The sequence below is a fragment of the Scyliorhinus torazame genome, chromosome 11 (assembly GCF_047496885.1).
Source record: "Scyliorhinus torazame isolate Kashiwa2021f chromosome 11, sScyTor2.1, whole genome shotgun sequence".
NCBI lineage: Eukaryota > Metazoa > Chordata > Chondrichthyes > Carcharhiniformes > Scyliorhinidae > Scyliorhinus > Scyliorhinus torazame.
In genome coordinates, this window is record NC_092717.1 from 231,766,446 (window position 1) to 231,781,970 (window position 15,525).

General features: G+C 47.6%; 1 protein-coding gene across 2 annotated transcripts; it reads left to right on the plus strand.

The window, feature by feature from the left end:
- The first annotated feature begins 271 nt into the window (after positions 1 to 271).
- LOC140385850 (melanocortin receptor 5-like) lies at positions 272 to 7,507 on the plus strand. 2 transcript variants are annotated; one of them, XM_072468440.1, is made up of 3 exons: positions 272 to 565; positions 3,947 to 4,033; positions 6,006 to 7,507. In XM_072468440.1, exon 3 carries the CDS (start codon positions 6,092 to 6,094, stop codon positions 7,076 to 7,078), a length of 987 nt encoding a protein of 328 aa, XP_072324541.1. In that variant the 5' UTR covers positions 272 to 565; positions 3,947 to 4,033; positions 6,006 to 6,091; the 3' UTR covers positions 7,079 to 7,507. The 2 variants fall into 2 exon arrangements, with proteins under 2 accessions (XP_072324541.1, XP_072324542.1); XM_072468441.1 differs by having other exon boundaries at positions 272 to 531.
- The last annotated feature ends 8,018 nt before the right edge of the window (positions 7,508 to 15,525 follow it).

Sequence of the window (15,525 nt, forward strand, 5' to 3'; positions counted from 1 at the left end):
GATAACCTGTGTTCTAAATAAGTGAACAGGCGATGTTTCAATTCATTAGATTTGATACAATCTTACACCAGGCAAGATCTGGTGATCTTACACCAGGCAAGTTGCCTCTTCTTTGAAAGATGTTCTGGGGGGGAAAAATGGAATTACCTTGTATGATTTTAAGATGACTATTTGGCTGCCTGAAAGCTCCTCATTGCAGCTTTACGCGTCTCTAATGCCAGAAGATGGCCCTGCAGGCGTCTAAAGGTGTGGGCACAGCACCCCCACCGGCTCTGAGTAACGGAGGCTGAGCGAGCGACCTGTTGCTCAGATACTGCCTGGTGCTCACTGTGAGGCGACGCTCTGTCTGTTCAAATTTATCTGCGCCCCTCCAGAAAAAGACCAGTTTGCAACCCGAGCGCAGCCCCTGTGTCTTAACAGTACCAGAGGAATTTGCTTTGCAATTCCGGACAGCCCGATTGACACCCACGAACTGGAGGAGAGGCAGCGAGAGGAGAGTGTGTGCTGGCTCAATGAGAGAACACGGTGCAGGTAATGGGCGATTGACAAAGCAGGTCACCGACTAGTAAGTTACTTTTTAGAATTGTTTTAAGACGTCAACATTGTTACTCTGGCTGCAAATGAGAACTTGGATTTCGAATGTTTTTTTTATATTATTTATATTATATTTGCATTTGTATTATTAAAACACAGAATGTAAATGTGCAGCAGACCAGACAGTAGACGGTAATGACTCAAGTGGGACTGAGCAGCAGAGTTTGGGAAGCTTTCTTTGTAACCACAGGCGACAAACGAACAGAGACAAGCAGGGCAGAATGGACACAAGCTACAACTTTCAGAGGCAGCGCTGTTTTCTGTAACAAAATGCTGGCGAGAAGGTTACAAATACCACTTTTTTTTCAACAAATTTCCCCCTGTTAAGTGAAGTCTTACCTGTCGGTGAACTGGATTTGGGGAATTTTGCCCCATGCCTTGAATTTCCCCAGTTGGCATTTCCCAGTAGCCAGGCTCTGTGCCAGGAGCAGAGATCTCTGGGTGGGGAGAAACTCGCCACGGGCTGGTTTGCAGATCCAAACTCATGGCTGATTGTGTGACAGAGAAGCCTGAGTCAAATTGGTGCCATGTCTCATCCAATTAAGCTTGGCAAGCTACCCGCCAATCTGCCTGTAATGGTCTTTGATTATTCTGATGTTGAATCTTGATGTGGTTGTGTTAACGAAGAACAAAACTATTTATTACTAACACTACGCTAAAGGATTACTATAATGTCTCAGATTAATACAGTTGGAAATAATGGTCGAACCCTAGCACAGTGGTGAGCACTGTTGCTTCAAAGCGCCAGGGTCCCAGGTTCGATTCCCGGCTTGGGTCACTGTCTGGCAGAGTCTGCACGTTCTCCCCTTGTCTGCGTGGGTTTCCTCCGGGTGCTCCGGTTTCCTCCCACAAGTCCCGAAAGACGTGCTGTTAGGTGAATTGGACCTTCTGAATTCTCCCTCAGTGTACCCGAATAGGTGCTGGAGTGTGGCGATGAGGGAATTTTCACAGTAATTTCATCTCAGTGTTAATGTAAACCTACGTGTGACAATAATAAAGATTATTAGATTATTAAATTATTATTATTAGATACTACAGAGCTACTCTAATATGCAACTGCTATCAACTCCTTACTAACACCTTGTCCTGGAACACATGGTTCGTCCGGGTCACGTGCCTGCATACTCGCATCACTTGCTGGTTGGAGGCTAGAACTGCAACAGTAAAACATATAACTTATAATACACATACAGATGATGATGATCTACTCATATATAGTCCTATCATCACACTGTCTACTGCCAGCTCGCCAATCAGTGGCACTATCTAAAAGCAGTCTCAAAAAGGGGGAAGGCACTATGGCCGCTGCCATCCGAATTAAAGCTGCACAGTTTACAAGGCAGGGAGGAAAGCCCTCCATCCCACATCTCCCAGTATTCCCGATGCACATTTGGCGAGGATGGTCTGACCTCCTTCTCAAAAGCCAGAAACAATCACATGCCCTGACCTCTTGTGGGACCAGTTCTCTCGCATGGGGAAGCAGTGATGGTCTCACAGAGTGTCATTTCCCACCCATGTCCTCTGCCCATTTGTGGAGACAATGACACTGGAGAGGGACCACTGTGAGTAGTTCGGCTCTGAAGTGCTCTGCCTGGTAGTGTGGTGGAGGCAGGTTTAATCGGAGCATTCGAGAGGGAGTTAGTTGATTATTTGAATGGAAACAATGTGCAGGGTTACAGGAGAAAGGCAGGGGAATGGCACAAAGTTATAATACTCGTTTGGCGAGTCGGTGCTGACACGATGGGCTGAATGGCCTTCTTCTGCACCAGAACAATTCTGTGATTCCGTGGTTCTGAGTGTTTTGCTAGGCTGTTTCGGAGGGAGTCAATCGCCAATTACATTGCTGTGGGTCTGAGATCAAATAATAATAAGAATCGCTTATTGTCACGAGTAGGCTTCAATGAAGTTACTGTGAAAAGTCCCTAGTCGCCACATTCCGGTGCCTGTTCGGGGATGCTGGTACCGGAATTGAACACATGCTGCTGGCATTGTTCTGCATTACAAGCCAGCTGTTTAGTCCACTGTGCTAAACCAGCCCCTGCCCATGTGGGGCAGATTGAATGGAAATTCCCTTGCCTGAAGGGCATTAGTGAACTAGATAGATTTCTGCAACAATCCTTTTTTCCATGATAATTATTAATGAACAAGCATTTTATGTCAGATGGCAGCACGGTGGCACAGTGGTTAGCACTGCTACCTCACAGCGCCAGGGTCAATTATAGCCTTGGGTGACTGATTGTGTGGAGTTTGCATGTTCTCCTCGTGTCTGCTGCATGGGTTTCCTCCCACAATCCAAAGATGTGTGGGTTAGGTGGATTGGCCATGCCAAATTGCCCTTTAGTATCCTAAAGTTAGGTGGGGTTATGGGGATAAGGTTGGGGAGTGGGCCTAGGCAAGGTGCTCTTTCAGATGGTCGGTGCAGACCCGAGGGCTGAATGGCCTCCTCCTGCACTGTAGGCAATCTATGGTTCCATGATTTATTAATTAGTGGAATTTAAATGCCAGCAATTGTTGTGGCAAGATTGGAAATCTTGGGCGGGATTCTCCGACCCCCCGCCGGGTCGGAGAATCGCCGGGGGCTGGCGTGAATCCCGCCCCTGCCGGTTGCCGAAGTCTCCGGCACCGGATATTTGGCTGCGCCGGTTGGCGGGCCCTCCCCCGGCGATTCTCCGGCCCGGATGGGCCGAAGTCCCGCTGCTGGACTGCTTGTCCCGCCGGCGTGGGTTAAACCACCTCTCTTACCGGCGGGACACGGCGGCGCGGGCGGGCTCCGGAATCCTGAGGGGGGTGACGCGGGGCGATCTGGCCCCGGGGGGTGCCCCCACGGTGGCCTGGCCCGCGATCGGGGCCCACCGATCCGCGGGCGGGCCTGTGCTGTGGGGGCACTCTTTTCCTTCCGCCTTCCGCCTTCGCCACGGTCTCCACCATGGCGGAGGCGGAAGAGACCCCCTCCACTGCGCATGCGCGGGGATGCCGTGAGCGGCCGCTGATGCTCCCGCGCATGCGCCACCCGGCAAAGTCATTTCCGCGCCAGCTGGTGGGGCACCAAAGGCCTTTCCCGCCAGCTGGCGGGGCGGAAATCAGTCCGGCGCGGGCGTAGCCCCTCAAGGTGAGGGCTCGGCCCCTCAAGATGCGGAGGATTCCGCACCTTTGGGGCGGCGCGATGCCGGACTGATTTGCGCCGATTGCGGAGAATTCCGCCCCATGTCTCCGACATGCTTGTTTGGATTGCGAGTCCAGTAACGTTGCCACTTATTTTAGCGAAGGAGTGTTGCTTCGAGCTATCCCTTCTCTGTTTCTTCTTCTCCTGCCTACTGAGTGTTAACCCTTATCCCACTCTCTCCTTTCTCAGGTCCACCATGAGCTAAAGCCCCAGCTGCAGCAGATGTAGAGGAGGAGGAAGGTAACCCTCCTGAGGAGTCACCACTTAATCTGCCAGGTACAAGATCAGAAATTGGCTCCCCATGAATCTCAGAGGCTCAGGGAGAGGAGGCTAGTCTTGTAAATTTATCCAACACAGGTGTGCAGGAGCAAGGGCAGATAGGTAGGTCAGAGGTAGGACAGCCCTGGAACCAACTTGATGGAGGGTAAGCCCACATCCTGGCCCTCCTTTAAAGGGCACAGACGCTGACTACAAAGAATTAGGTTTACTAAAAATGATACCTGGGGTGGGATTCTCTGACCCCCGGCGGGTCGGAGAATCACCGGTGGGCGGTGTGAATCCCACCCCTGCCGGCTGCCGAATTCTCCGGCACCGGGGATTTGGCGGGGGTGGAAATCGCACCGCGCCGGTTGGCGGCCGCTGGTAGCGCCCCCCCCCCAGCAATTCTCCGGCCCGTTATGGGCCGAGTGGCCGCCCATTTACGGCCGGTCCCGCCGGCGTAAATTACAACAGGTACTTACCGGCGGGACCTGGCTCCCTGGGCAGCCTCCGGAGAATTCCGCACCTTCGGGACGGCCCAACGCCGGAGTGGTTCACGCCACTCCGCGCCGGAGTTGCCCGCCCCGCCGGTTCGCGGAGAATCCCGCCCCGGACTCCAGGGGTTATGTTACAAGGAGCGATTACTCAAATTAGACCCATTTTCACTAGAATTTACAAGGTTAAGGTGTGATCTGATCGAGGCGTTCAAGACATTAACAGGGAAAGACAGGGTTGGTAAAGATAAACTATTTCCACTGGTTGGAGATTCTAAAAGTAAGGGGCAGAAAATTAGGGCTAAACCGTTCAGGAGAGATGTCTGGAAGAACGTCTTCGCTCAAAGGGTGGTAGAGGTTTGGAACTCTCTCCCACAAACAGCAGTTGAAGCTGGAACAGTTGTTTAGTTTTAAATCTGAGATAGATTTTTGTTAAGCAAAAATATTCAGGGATATGGGCCAAAGGCAGGTATATGGAATTCGGTCACTGACGAGGCACGATCTCATTAAATGGTGAGACAGGCTCGAGGGGTTGAATGGCCCACCCCTGTTCCTGTGTTCCTATGTATAGAAGATTGTTGGCTGTTCATGACCAACCTCTGGTCATGAGTGCATTATATTACCCATCAGCGCATCTGTGCACAACGTCAGGTTGATACCCCCACGTCCACATTCATTTTATGTTTAAAAACCGGATGAACAATGATAATTTTTCTCCCCCCATATGTTTACATCTGTCTTTCACATGAGATGTTAGATCAAGGCATCAGCTGCCCTGTCAGATGGGCAGGTCAAAGATCCTACAGCTAAGATGAAGAGGAGCAAAGGTTTCCTAGCCAATATTTATCTGTCAGTCAACATCAAAAACAAACAATCTGGTCATTACCGTGGACGGCACGGTAGCACAGTGGTTAGCACTGTTGCATCATAGCACCAGGGTCCCAGATTCGATTCCCGGCTTGGATCACTGTGCGGAGTCTGCACGCTCTCCCCGTGTCTGCCTGGGTTTCCTCCGAGTGCTCCGATTTCCTCCCACAAGTCCCGAAACACATGCTTGTTAGGTGAACTGGACATTCTGAATTCTCCCTCAGTGTACCCGAACAGGCGCCGGAGAGTGGCGACTAGGGGCTTTTCACAGTAACTTCATTGCAGTGTTAATGTAAGCCTACTTGTGACACTAATAATAATAATAATTATTATTATTATCATTCTGCTCTGACTGGAAGCATGTTGCGTACATTTCTGACATTACAAAAGTGACTTCACAAAAGTACTCGATTGGTTGTAAAGTACTTTATTAAGAATTAGGAGCAGAGGAAGGCTACCCGAGCCTACTCTAAAACAGCCTGGGATTGCGAAAGGTGGTCGAGAAGTGCAAGACCTTTTTTTCTACTCCCCATTAGAGCTACAGTTTCTAAAGTTTAATTCTACGCTTGTGTGAAATTTCAGTCAGAACATCACAGTGTTCAATTTAACTTTTTCCTTTTCTCATTTAGGCAAGAATAGACATGGAACATGCACCTTTCTCAATCAGCATTTCATAGTGAAAACGTCAAAGGACTATTCCTCCCTTGATGTGTATATGTTAAACATGAATTTAACAGATTTACACTCACACGCCCCATGGCTGCAGAATCTAACTCCTGCCGATGATGCAACGCACAAGATGAAGAGAACATCTGCTTTATGTGAACAAGTCAGCGTAGCGATTGAAGTGTTTCTAACTCTGGGCATTATGAGTTTGCTGGAAAATATTTTGGTCATCACAGCGATTATTAAAAACAAGAACCTCCATTCCCCAATGTATTTGTTTGTCTGCAGCTTAGCAGTTGCGGACATGCTGGTAAGTGTGTCTAATGCATGGGAGACCATCGTGATAGCCTTGCTCAACAACCGGCATTTGATTGTCGAAGACAGTTTTGCCAAACAGGTAGACAATGTATTTGACTCGTTGATCTGTATTTCGGTTGTGGCGTCCATGTGTAGCCTCTTGGCCATTGCTGTCGATCGGTATGTCACCATATTTTATGCTTTACGTTACCACCACATTATGACAGTAAAACGAGCCGCTTTTATTATTGCAGGTATCTGGACGTTCTGCACTGGCTGCGGTATCATCTTCATCATCTACTCTGAAAGCCCAACTGTCGTCATCTGTCTCATCACCATGTTCTTCATTATGTTGGTCCTCATGGCGTCCCTCTACAGCCACATGTTTCTGCTTGCTCGCTCCCACGCTAAGCGAATTGCTGCTCTGTCCGGCTACAACTCGATTCATCAGAGAGCAAGTATGAAGGGGGCCATCACGTTGACAATCCTGCTCGGTATTTTCATCATCTGCTGGGCTCCATTTTTCCTGCACCTCATCCTCATGATCTCCTGCCCTGGAAATCTGTACTGTGTGTGTTTCATGTCGCATTTCAACCTGTACTTGATTCTCATCATGTGTAACTCAATCATTGACCCACTCATCTATGCCTTCCGCAGTCAAGAGATGCGGAAGACATTTAAGGAGATAATCTGCTGCTACAATTTAAGGGCAGCTTGTGTTGGACTTTCCAACAAATAAGACTGTAATGAGTGAATGAAGACAGCTCCCTATCAAACCACCATCTGGGGCTCAAAGTGAATGATCAAGATCTGATAGTCAAGCAGTTGTTAATTAAGGACAGCATGGTGGCACAGTGGTTAGTGCTGCTGCCTCACGGCGCCGCGGTCCCAGGTTCGATCCCGGCTCTGGGTCACTGTCCGCGTGGAGTTTGCGCATTCTCCCCGCGTTTGCGTGGGTTTTGTCCCCACAACCCAAAAGATGTGCAGGATAGGTGAATTGGCCATGCTAAATTGCCCCTTAATTGGAAAAAATGAATTGCGTACTCTAAATTAATTTTTTTCGGAAATTTAACCTTTAGAGTATTATTCACAATCAAACAAAATTCTTTCCAATACCTCTACAAACTTCACTTGACAGATGGTGAAAACTCCCCAATTAAAGGGCAATTTAGCGTGGCCAATCCACCTAGCCTACACATCTTGGGTTGTGGGGGTGAGACCCACGCAGACACGGTGAGAATGTGCAAACTCCACACGGACAGTGACCCAGGGCTGGGATCGAACCCGGGTCCTCGGCGCCGTGAGGCAGCAGTGCTAACCACTGCACCTTGACTATCGACATCCTGGGGGGTTACCATTGACCAGTAGCTGAACTGGACTAGTTATATAAACACTGTAACTACAAGAACAGGTCAGAGGCTAGGAATCCTGCGGTGTGTAACTCACCTCCTGACTGCCCAAAGCCTGTCCACTATCTACAAAGCACAAGTCAGGAGTTTGATGGAACACTCTCCACTTGCCAGGGTGATGCAGCTCCAACAACACTCAAGAAGCTTCACACCATCCATCACAAAGCAGCCTGTTTGATTGCCCCCCCCTTCCACAAAGCTTCACTCCCGCACTGCCAACACAGTGGGTGCAGTGCTGCAATGGTATTGTCACTGGGCTAGTAATGTAGAGGCAAAGTGTAATGTTCTGGGGATCTGCATTGGAATCTCACCACAGCAGATGGTGAAGTTTGAATTTAAAAAAAATTATGGAATGAAAAATGTAAGTTTTAGAGAAGGAAATCTGTTAACTTTGTTTGGTCTGGCCTATCCTATATGTGATCCCTGATCCACTGCAATGCGGTTGACTCTTAAAGTCAGGGGTGGGGAATAAATGCTGGCGCAGCCAGTGGCCCTCAAACAAATTTTAAAAATACTCAGCGGCAGCAGTGCGTCTACAACATGTACTGCAGCAACTCATCAAAGGCAGCACCTTCTAAACCCGCAACGACTGCCGTCCAGAAGGGCAAAGGCAGCAGATACATAAGAACACCACCACCTGGAAGTTTCCCCATGACTTGGAAATATAACGCCATTCCTTCACTGACACTAGGTTAAAAACCCTGGAACTCGCTCCCTAACAGCACTGTGGGTGCACCTACGCCACATGGACTACAGTGGTTAAAGAAGGCAGCTCACCACCATCTTCTCCCAGCCAGCGATGCCCATGTCCCATGACTTTCAAAAAAGCTGCAGTGTGTCCTCAGATTTTCTGATTTAATTACAGGCTAGACTGCAGTCCAATCCCCTCCTACGTAGATACATTGCTCGGTGTAGCACTGGATGTCAAAGCCAAGGAGGTTTCAGAATATAGCACCATGTAACTGGCTGCAACAGGTTTCATACCGAGAGAGCTGCCGTTCCTCTGAATACAGGGCTGAGGAGAAGGGCGAATAGTTTTGAGGTCTTTGCTCTTCATCACTAGGCAACCACAAGCGTTGAAAATTTGTCTGCATGAGAATGGGGGTGAGGACACCTCTGGACTTGGCTTTATTGATTTGCCATTTGGATAAACTACTTCCATTCGTTATCTCGGACAACTGCAGCTGGTCGAAGACTCATGCTGTGTAGGCTGCCCACTTAAAGGGATAACAATGAAGAAATTGAGAAGAAAAACAACAGGAGCGGAAAAATAATAGCGATTTTCAATCCAGTGATACCCCTTGAGGGCAGCTGTTGAAAGAAAGAGGTTGAAACCGTACAGTAAATATGGAAGATTTGGTACGTCAGACTTTGCCCTCATCCCATTAGTACAAATGTTGACAATTGAGCATTTTTAAAAGCAAACTTTGCTTCAGCTAAATGCTTATTTCTTTTTCAAATAGTCTCAAAAGCTTAGTTTATAAATGCAGTAATTACAAACTTGGTATAATCCTTTGTTCAGTTAGGATTGCTATCACCTGATTTTGTCTTTATGGTTTAAATTGTGCCGAGACATTTTATAGCCAATTGAGTTTAATCAGAGAGACACTGAGACAGCATCTCCTGTTCTTTGCCCAGATAACACTGTACACCAAAACATATTTTCACCCGTGATGATGCTTTCTGATATATCATAGAATTATAGAATGCCCACAGCACAGAATGAGGCCATTTGGTCCATCATATTCATACTGGCTCTCTGCAGTAATAACTCTGTCCCACTCCCCCCACCTTTCCCCATAGCCCCACAGAGCTTTTTCTCTTCAGGTGATTATCTAATCCTCTTTTTGAAAGCTATGATTGAATCTGCCTCCACCACGCTCTGAGGCAGTGCATTCCATGCCCTAACCAAGTTTTTTTAAATGGGATGTGGGCATCGCTAGTTAGGCCAGCATTTATTGCCCATCCCTAGTTGCCCTTCGGAAGGTGGTGGTGAGTTGCCTTCTTGAACCGCTGCAGTCCTGGAGGTGTCGGTACACCCACTGTGCTGTTAAGGAGGGAGTTCCAGGATTTTGCCCGAGCGACAGTGGAGGAGAGGCGATATATTTCCAAGTCAGGGTGGTGAAAGTGACTTGGAGGCAAATCTCCATGTGGTGGATTCCCAGGTATCTGCTGCTCTTGTTCTTCTAGATGGTGGTGGTTGTGGTTTTGGAAGGTGATGTCTAAGGAACCTTGGTGAGTTACTGCAGTGCATCTTGTAGATGGTACACACGGCTGCCACTGTTCGTCGGTGATGGAGGTTTGAATGTTTGTGGAAGGAGGAGCAATCTAGCGGAGCTGCTTTGTCCTGAATGGTGTTGAGCTTGTCGCGTGTTGTTGGAGCTGCACTCATCCAGGCAAGTGGAGAGTATTCCATCACATTCCTGACTTGTGCCTTGTAGATGGTGGACAGGCTTTGGGGGGTCAGGAGGTGAGTTATTTGCTGTAGAATACGTAGTCTTTGACGTGCCTTTGTAGCCACAGTATTAATGTGGCTAGTCCAGTTCAGTTTCTGATCAATAGTAATCTCCAGGATGTTGATTGTGGGGGATTCAGCGATGCAATGAATTGAATGTCAAGGGGCGGTGGTTAGATCCTCTCGTCGGAGATGGTCATTGCCTGGCACTTGTGTGGCGTGAATGTAATTTGCCACTTGTCAACCCAATCCTGGATATTGTCCAAGCCTTGTTGCATTTGGACATGAACTGCTGTGTGAAAAAATGTTGCTTCATGTCTCGCTTTATCCTTCTGCCAATTGTTCTCTGGCTGTCCACCCTTCCGTCAATTGGAGCAGTTTCTCCCCATCTAGAGACTCAGTTCTGTGGACCTGGATTTGAATCCCACCCAAAGAAATGGTGGAATTTGAATTCAATAAGAATCTGGAGTTAAAAGTCGAATGATGACCTCAAAATCATTGTTGATTGTTGTAAAAAAAAACCTGGTTCACTAATGTCCTTTAGGGAAGGAAATCTGCCGTCCTTACCTGGTCTGGCCTGCATGTGACTGCAGGACCACAGCAACGTTGCTGACTCTTAAATGTCCTCTGAAGTGGCCACTCAGTTCAAGGGCAATTAGCGATGAGTAACAAATGCTGGTCTTGCCAGTGACATAAATAAAGAAACACTGTGGTAGCATGGACCCTTTAAGGAGCGATACTTTTGTGGGCCATGTACAGGCCCTGAGCCTATATGAGCGGAACGCGTAAAAGTTAGCCGATCAGGTGTTTAGCCACGGATCTGGTTGTTGGGGTTTGATCAGAATTAGCCTGGGAGTTGAGGGAATATGACCTGTATAGTAGTTGTGCTGTCCGGTGTATATAGTTCTTCTTCGTTAAATAAATTACTGTTGTGATTGAACGTTGCCTCGTCGATTGCCTTACAATGTAACATTGGTGAGGAGAATAAGTCAAGCCAGTCAAAGGAAACTGGTCAAAAATTGGAAGTGGGTGTTCGATCCCGGCCCCGGGTCACTGTCCGTGTGGAGTTTGCACATTCTCCCCGTGTCTGCGTGGGTTTCACCCCCACAATCCAAAGATGTGCAGGTTAGGTGGATTGGCCATGCTAAATTGCCCCTTAATTGGGAAAATAAAATAATTGAGTATTCTAAATTTAAAAAAGAATTGGAAGTTGGGCGAGGTGTGGTCTCCCAAAGTTCTGAAAAGGTGAAAGATCGTCAGCAGTCGAACAGCGATGCTACTATTCGGAAAAATTGATCCATTAGTTCCAGAGGTTGAAAGTTGGGCCCAAGATTTCAAAAGGCTTTGCTACCTTTTCGCTGTAAATGAGACCAGAGCAGAAGAGAAACTGAAAGTAATATTACTTATAGTTTACGGCCCACAAACATATAACCGCGTGCAAAATTTAACATCTCTGGAGGCTCCTGACTCCAAGTCCTTTGATCAACTAGTGCAGGTGAATGAAAGTGTTGAAGAGAGCGCTTTTGAATTGCAGGGCGTGCAAAGCGAAGTGAATCAGTTAAGACGGGAAGCGGCGGCCGCTCAAAGTTCCCGGATTGAGGGTCAACGGAGCCAAAGAAGAAGAAAAGTGACCGGCAATCACAAGGGTTAGCGGTTTGTTACTGTTGTGGGGAGAACAAAGACAGATGCAAGAATTCAGCTGTTTCAGGTGCAATAAGAAGGCCATCAATAAGCCAGATGCAGAGTCAGACAGTCTGCTAGATGTTTCCCCAAAAAATGACGGTTACACCAGTGAACAAGCTTAAGGAAGACCCTGAAGACATGTTCAAAATATATATGCTCACCATGGTGAGATTAAATAATACACTCCCCATTGAGATCACGCTTCTCAGCAATGGCCATCCACTTAAGCTGGAGGTTGCTACAGGGGCGGTTGCCACAGTAGTGGGTGAGCAAACATTGAAGTGTCTTCAGGAAGGACTGTAGCGTATGAATCTCAGCAATACACTGGCCACCTTAGCCACCACCTATACTGGGGGGGGGGGGGGGGGGGAGGGGGCAGTGGGGGTGGAATACTGAAAATATTGGGGATGACATCCATACTAGTATCATGCCAACATCGGTCAGCCCTACTGCTGTGATGGGAAAAAGGCCAAGCCTTATGGGACGGGATTGGCTGAAGAAAATCAAATTGAATTGGTTAGAAATATTCAGCATGCACCAATGGGCTTTTCCAAAATCTTCTGCAGAAATACCGTTAGGTGCTCTAGAGAGAGTGCATCAAGGGAATGAAAGCAAAAATCTATTTAGAGCTAGAAGCACCGCCAAAATTCTTTCATGACAGACCAGTGCCTTATGCTCTACACCAGAGAAAAATTAGAAGAGGTTTAAAAAAGCCGGTATTCGGTTAAAGTGAGAGAAGTTCATGTTTCAGGCTGATGAAGTCACCTATATATGTTTCAGAGTGAATGCAAAGGGATTGTACATCGCTTGAAGGTAAGATGAAGGGAATAAAAGGGGTCCCAGGAACAAGTAAGAACTGAAGTCCTTTTTAGGGATGGTCAATTATTATGGCTGCCTTTTACCCAACCTGTCTACTATTTTGATGCCCCTGCATCAACTGCTGAAGAAGAACCAACTTTGGAATCGGGAAGATTCCCAGAGGAAGTCTTTCAACCAAGTCAAACAGGCCCTTCAGTCATCGGCCTTGCTGGTCCATTTCAACCCAGATGAACTCATCGTTGTGGCTTGCGGTGCATCACCTTATGGCAATGGTGCGGTTTGCTCACACAAAATGGAGGATGGTGTGGCGAGGCCTGTCGCCTTCACATCCAGAACACTGTCAGATGCTGAAAGGAAATATTCCCAGATTGACAAAGAAAGTCTGGCCTTCATTTGTGCCAGAAAAGAATTTCATCAACATGTTTATGGTTGTCATTTTACCATTGTCTCAGACCATAAACCATTACTTGGCATTTTTCGTGAGGATAAGTTCCACCAATAGCATCAACCCGAGGGCAAAGGTGATCTCTGCTCTTGGCTGCATCTTCATAAATCTTTCAGCCAAGATCAGGAACCCTAATGCCAAATGCAGATGTTTTGAGCAGGTTTCCATTACCACAAGCAATTTCTGAGCCTCTCACTCCACAGGAGATCGTCCTGGCTCTAAATGTTTTTCATACTCTACCTATTCCATCTGACCACATTAAGATGTGGACTAACAGAGACCTTGCGTCATCAAGAGTTAAAAGGATAGTTCTCACGGGCTTCCATTTTGAGAAGTCGGAACAGTTCAGGCCCGATAGGCAACATAGGGACAAAATCACTTATGAGGATGGGGATCCCCTGTGGGATTGCAGAGTGATAGCGCCAACCCCGGGGTGGCAGCCTCTTCTCCCCGAATTGCACCGTGGGCATCCTGGACAAGCTAAAATGAAGGTACTGCCGGGAGTTATATTTGGTGGCCAGGAATCAAAAGGACATAGAAAATGTAGTCAATAGACGCAAGCATTGTCAGTCTGAACAAAACCGTCCGCCTGCAGCAACTTTGCACCCTTGGGAGTGGCTAGGGCGTCCGTGGATGAGATCCTATGTGGACTTTGCCATCCCTTTTTGGGTATGATGTTTTTGATTGTTGCAGATGCCCACTCGAAGTGGCTTGGTGTCCAGCTTATATGGTCAACCACTGCAGCGACTGCAGTGGATAACCTGTGCCAAATATTTGCCATTCAAGGCCTACCCAAGGTGTTTGTCTCGGACAACCATACTGTCCTCACAGCCGAAGGGGAGGCGGTAGCATAGTGGAACTGTCACTGGACTAGTAAACCAGAAACCAGGTCATGCTCTGGGGACCCGGGTTCGAATCCCACCACAGCAGATGATGCAATTTGAATTCAATAAAAATTCAACCTGGAATTCAAAGTCCAATGATGACCATGATTGTCGTAAAAACCCATCTGGTTCACTAATGTCCTTTAGGGAAGGAAATATGCCATCCTTACCTGGTCTGGCCTACATGTGACTGCAGGACCACAGCAACTGACTCTTAACTGTCCCCTCAAAGCCAATTAGGGATGGGCAATAAATGGTGGCACAGCCAACGACACCCACATTCCATGAACGAATTAAAACAAAGAGTTTCAACTCTTTATAAGTCCAATGGAATCCAGCATGCAAGGTCAACCCCCTACCACCCTGTAGCAAATAGGCTGGCCGAAAGAGCTGGCTAAACTTTCAAAGCATCAGTTAAAAAACAAGCTAATTGGCCACCAATGCTTCACTCAGCGGACTTCTCGCTCTCGTACAATTCAACCTGGCATTTCACCGTGGAGGTCATCCTGGCTGAGTTGTTAATGGGCCCGACCTGACCTAATTTGTCGGGGAGGGTGGAGGCTATGCAAGCCTCACAGAAAGGCCACCACGATATATCCAAGAAGGGCAGATTGTTTCAAACTGATGATTTAGTATATATGCGGAAAGTTGGTGGAGGACCAGAGGGGTTACCTGGGAGAGTTATTGCCAGGACTGGGCCAGTATCCAATGTCATAGACCTACAGGGCCGTGAAGCTAGAAAACATGTGGATCATTTGAGGAGGAGAGAAACTGTCTTTCCTGAAAAGGGGCAGGTGGACCAATCCCAGCTACCAGTACACCACTTGCCGAGGTGGTTGTGTTAGGATCGGGATCTTTTCAAGGGGAATCATCAGGAGCCACAGAAGGAGTTGAAGAGGTAGTCAGTACTGCCCATATGTTGGACTCTACTGATTTTCCTGCCCTTTCTGTAGACTCAAATGCCTCTAATCCGGAAGAGCCTGTTGTCAAGTTGAAACGTTTGGCAAGAGTTAGGAAGTCACCTGATCGACTTACCTGATGAACTTTGCTTTCAGCTCCCTTTCTGTAACCCTGACTGTATGTAATTGTGAATGAGAGATTTTCTGTTTTTGTATTTAAGGTATTTGTAAGGGAACTTAAGGGGGGAGGAAAAGCGTGGCCTCTTTAGACCAGCAGACCAGGTGACAGACCCTGAGCCTATGATCCCTGAGTGGATCGTGCGAATGTTAGCCTATCAGGTGTTCAGTCACGGATTGGCTGTTAGGATTTGGTCAGTTAGCCTGGGAATCGTGGGAATATGACCTGTGTGGTAGTTGTGCTGTCCAGTGTACATAGTTTTTCCTAGTTAAATAAATCACTGTTGTAATTGAGCACTGCCTCGTTGATTGCCTTGCAATGTAACAACTTCACCCTTGTCTGCATTGAATTTCATCTGCCACATATTGGCCATTCTACCAGCCTGTCTGTGTCCTCTTGAAGTCCATCGCTATT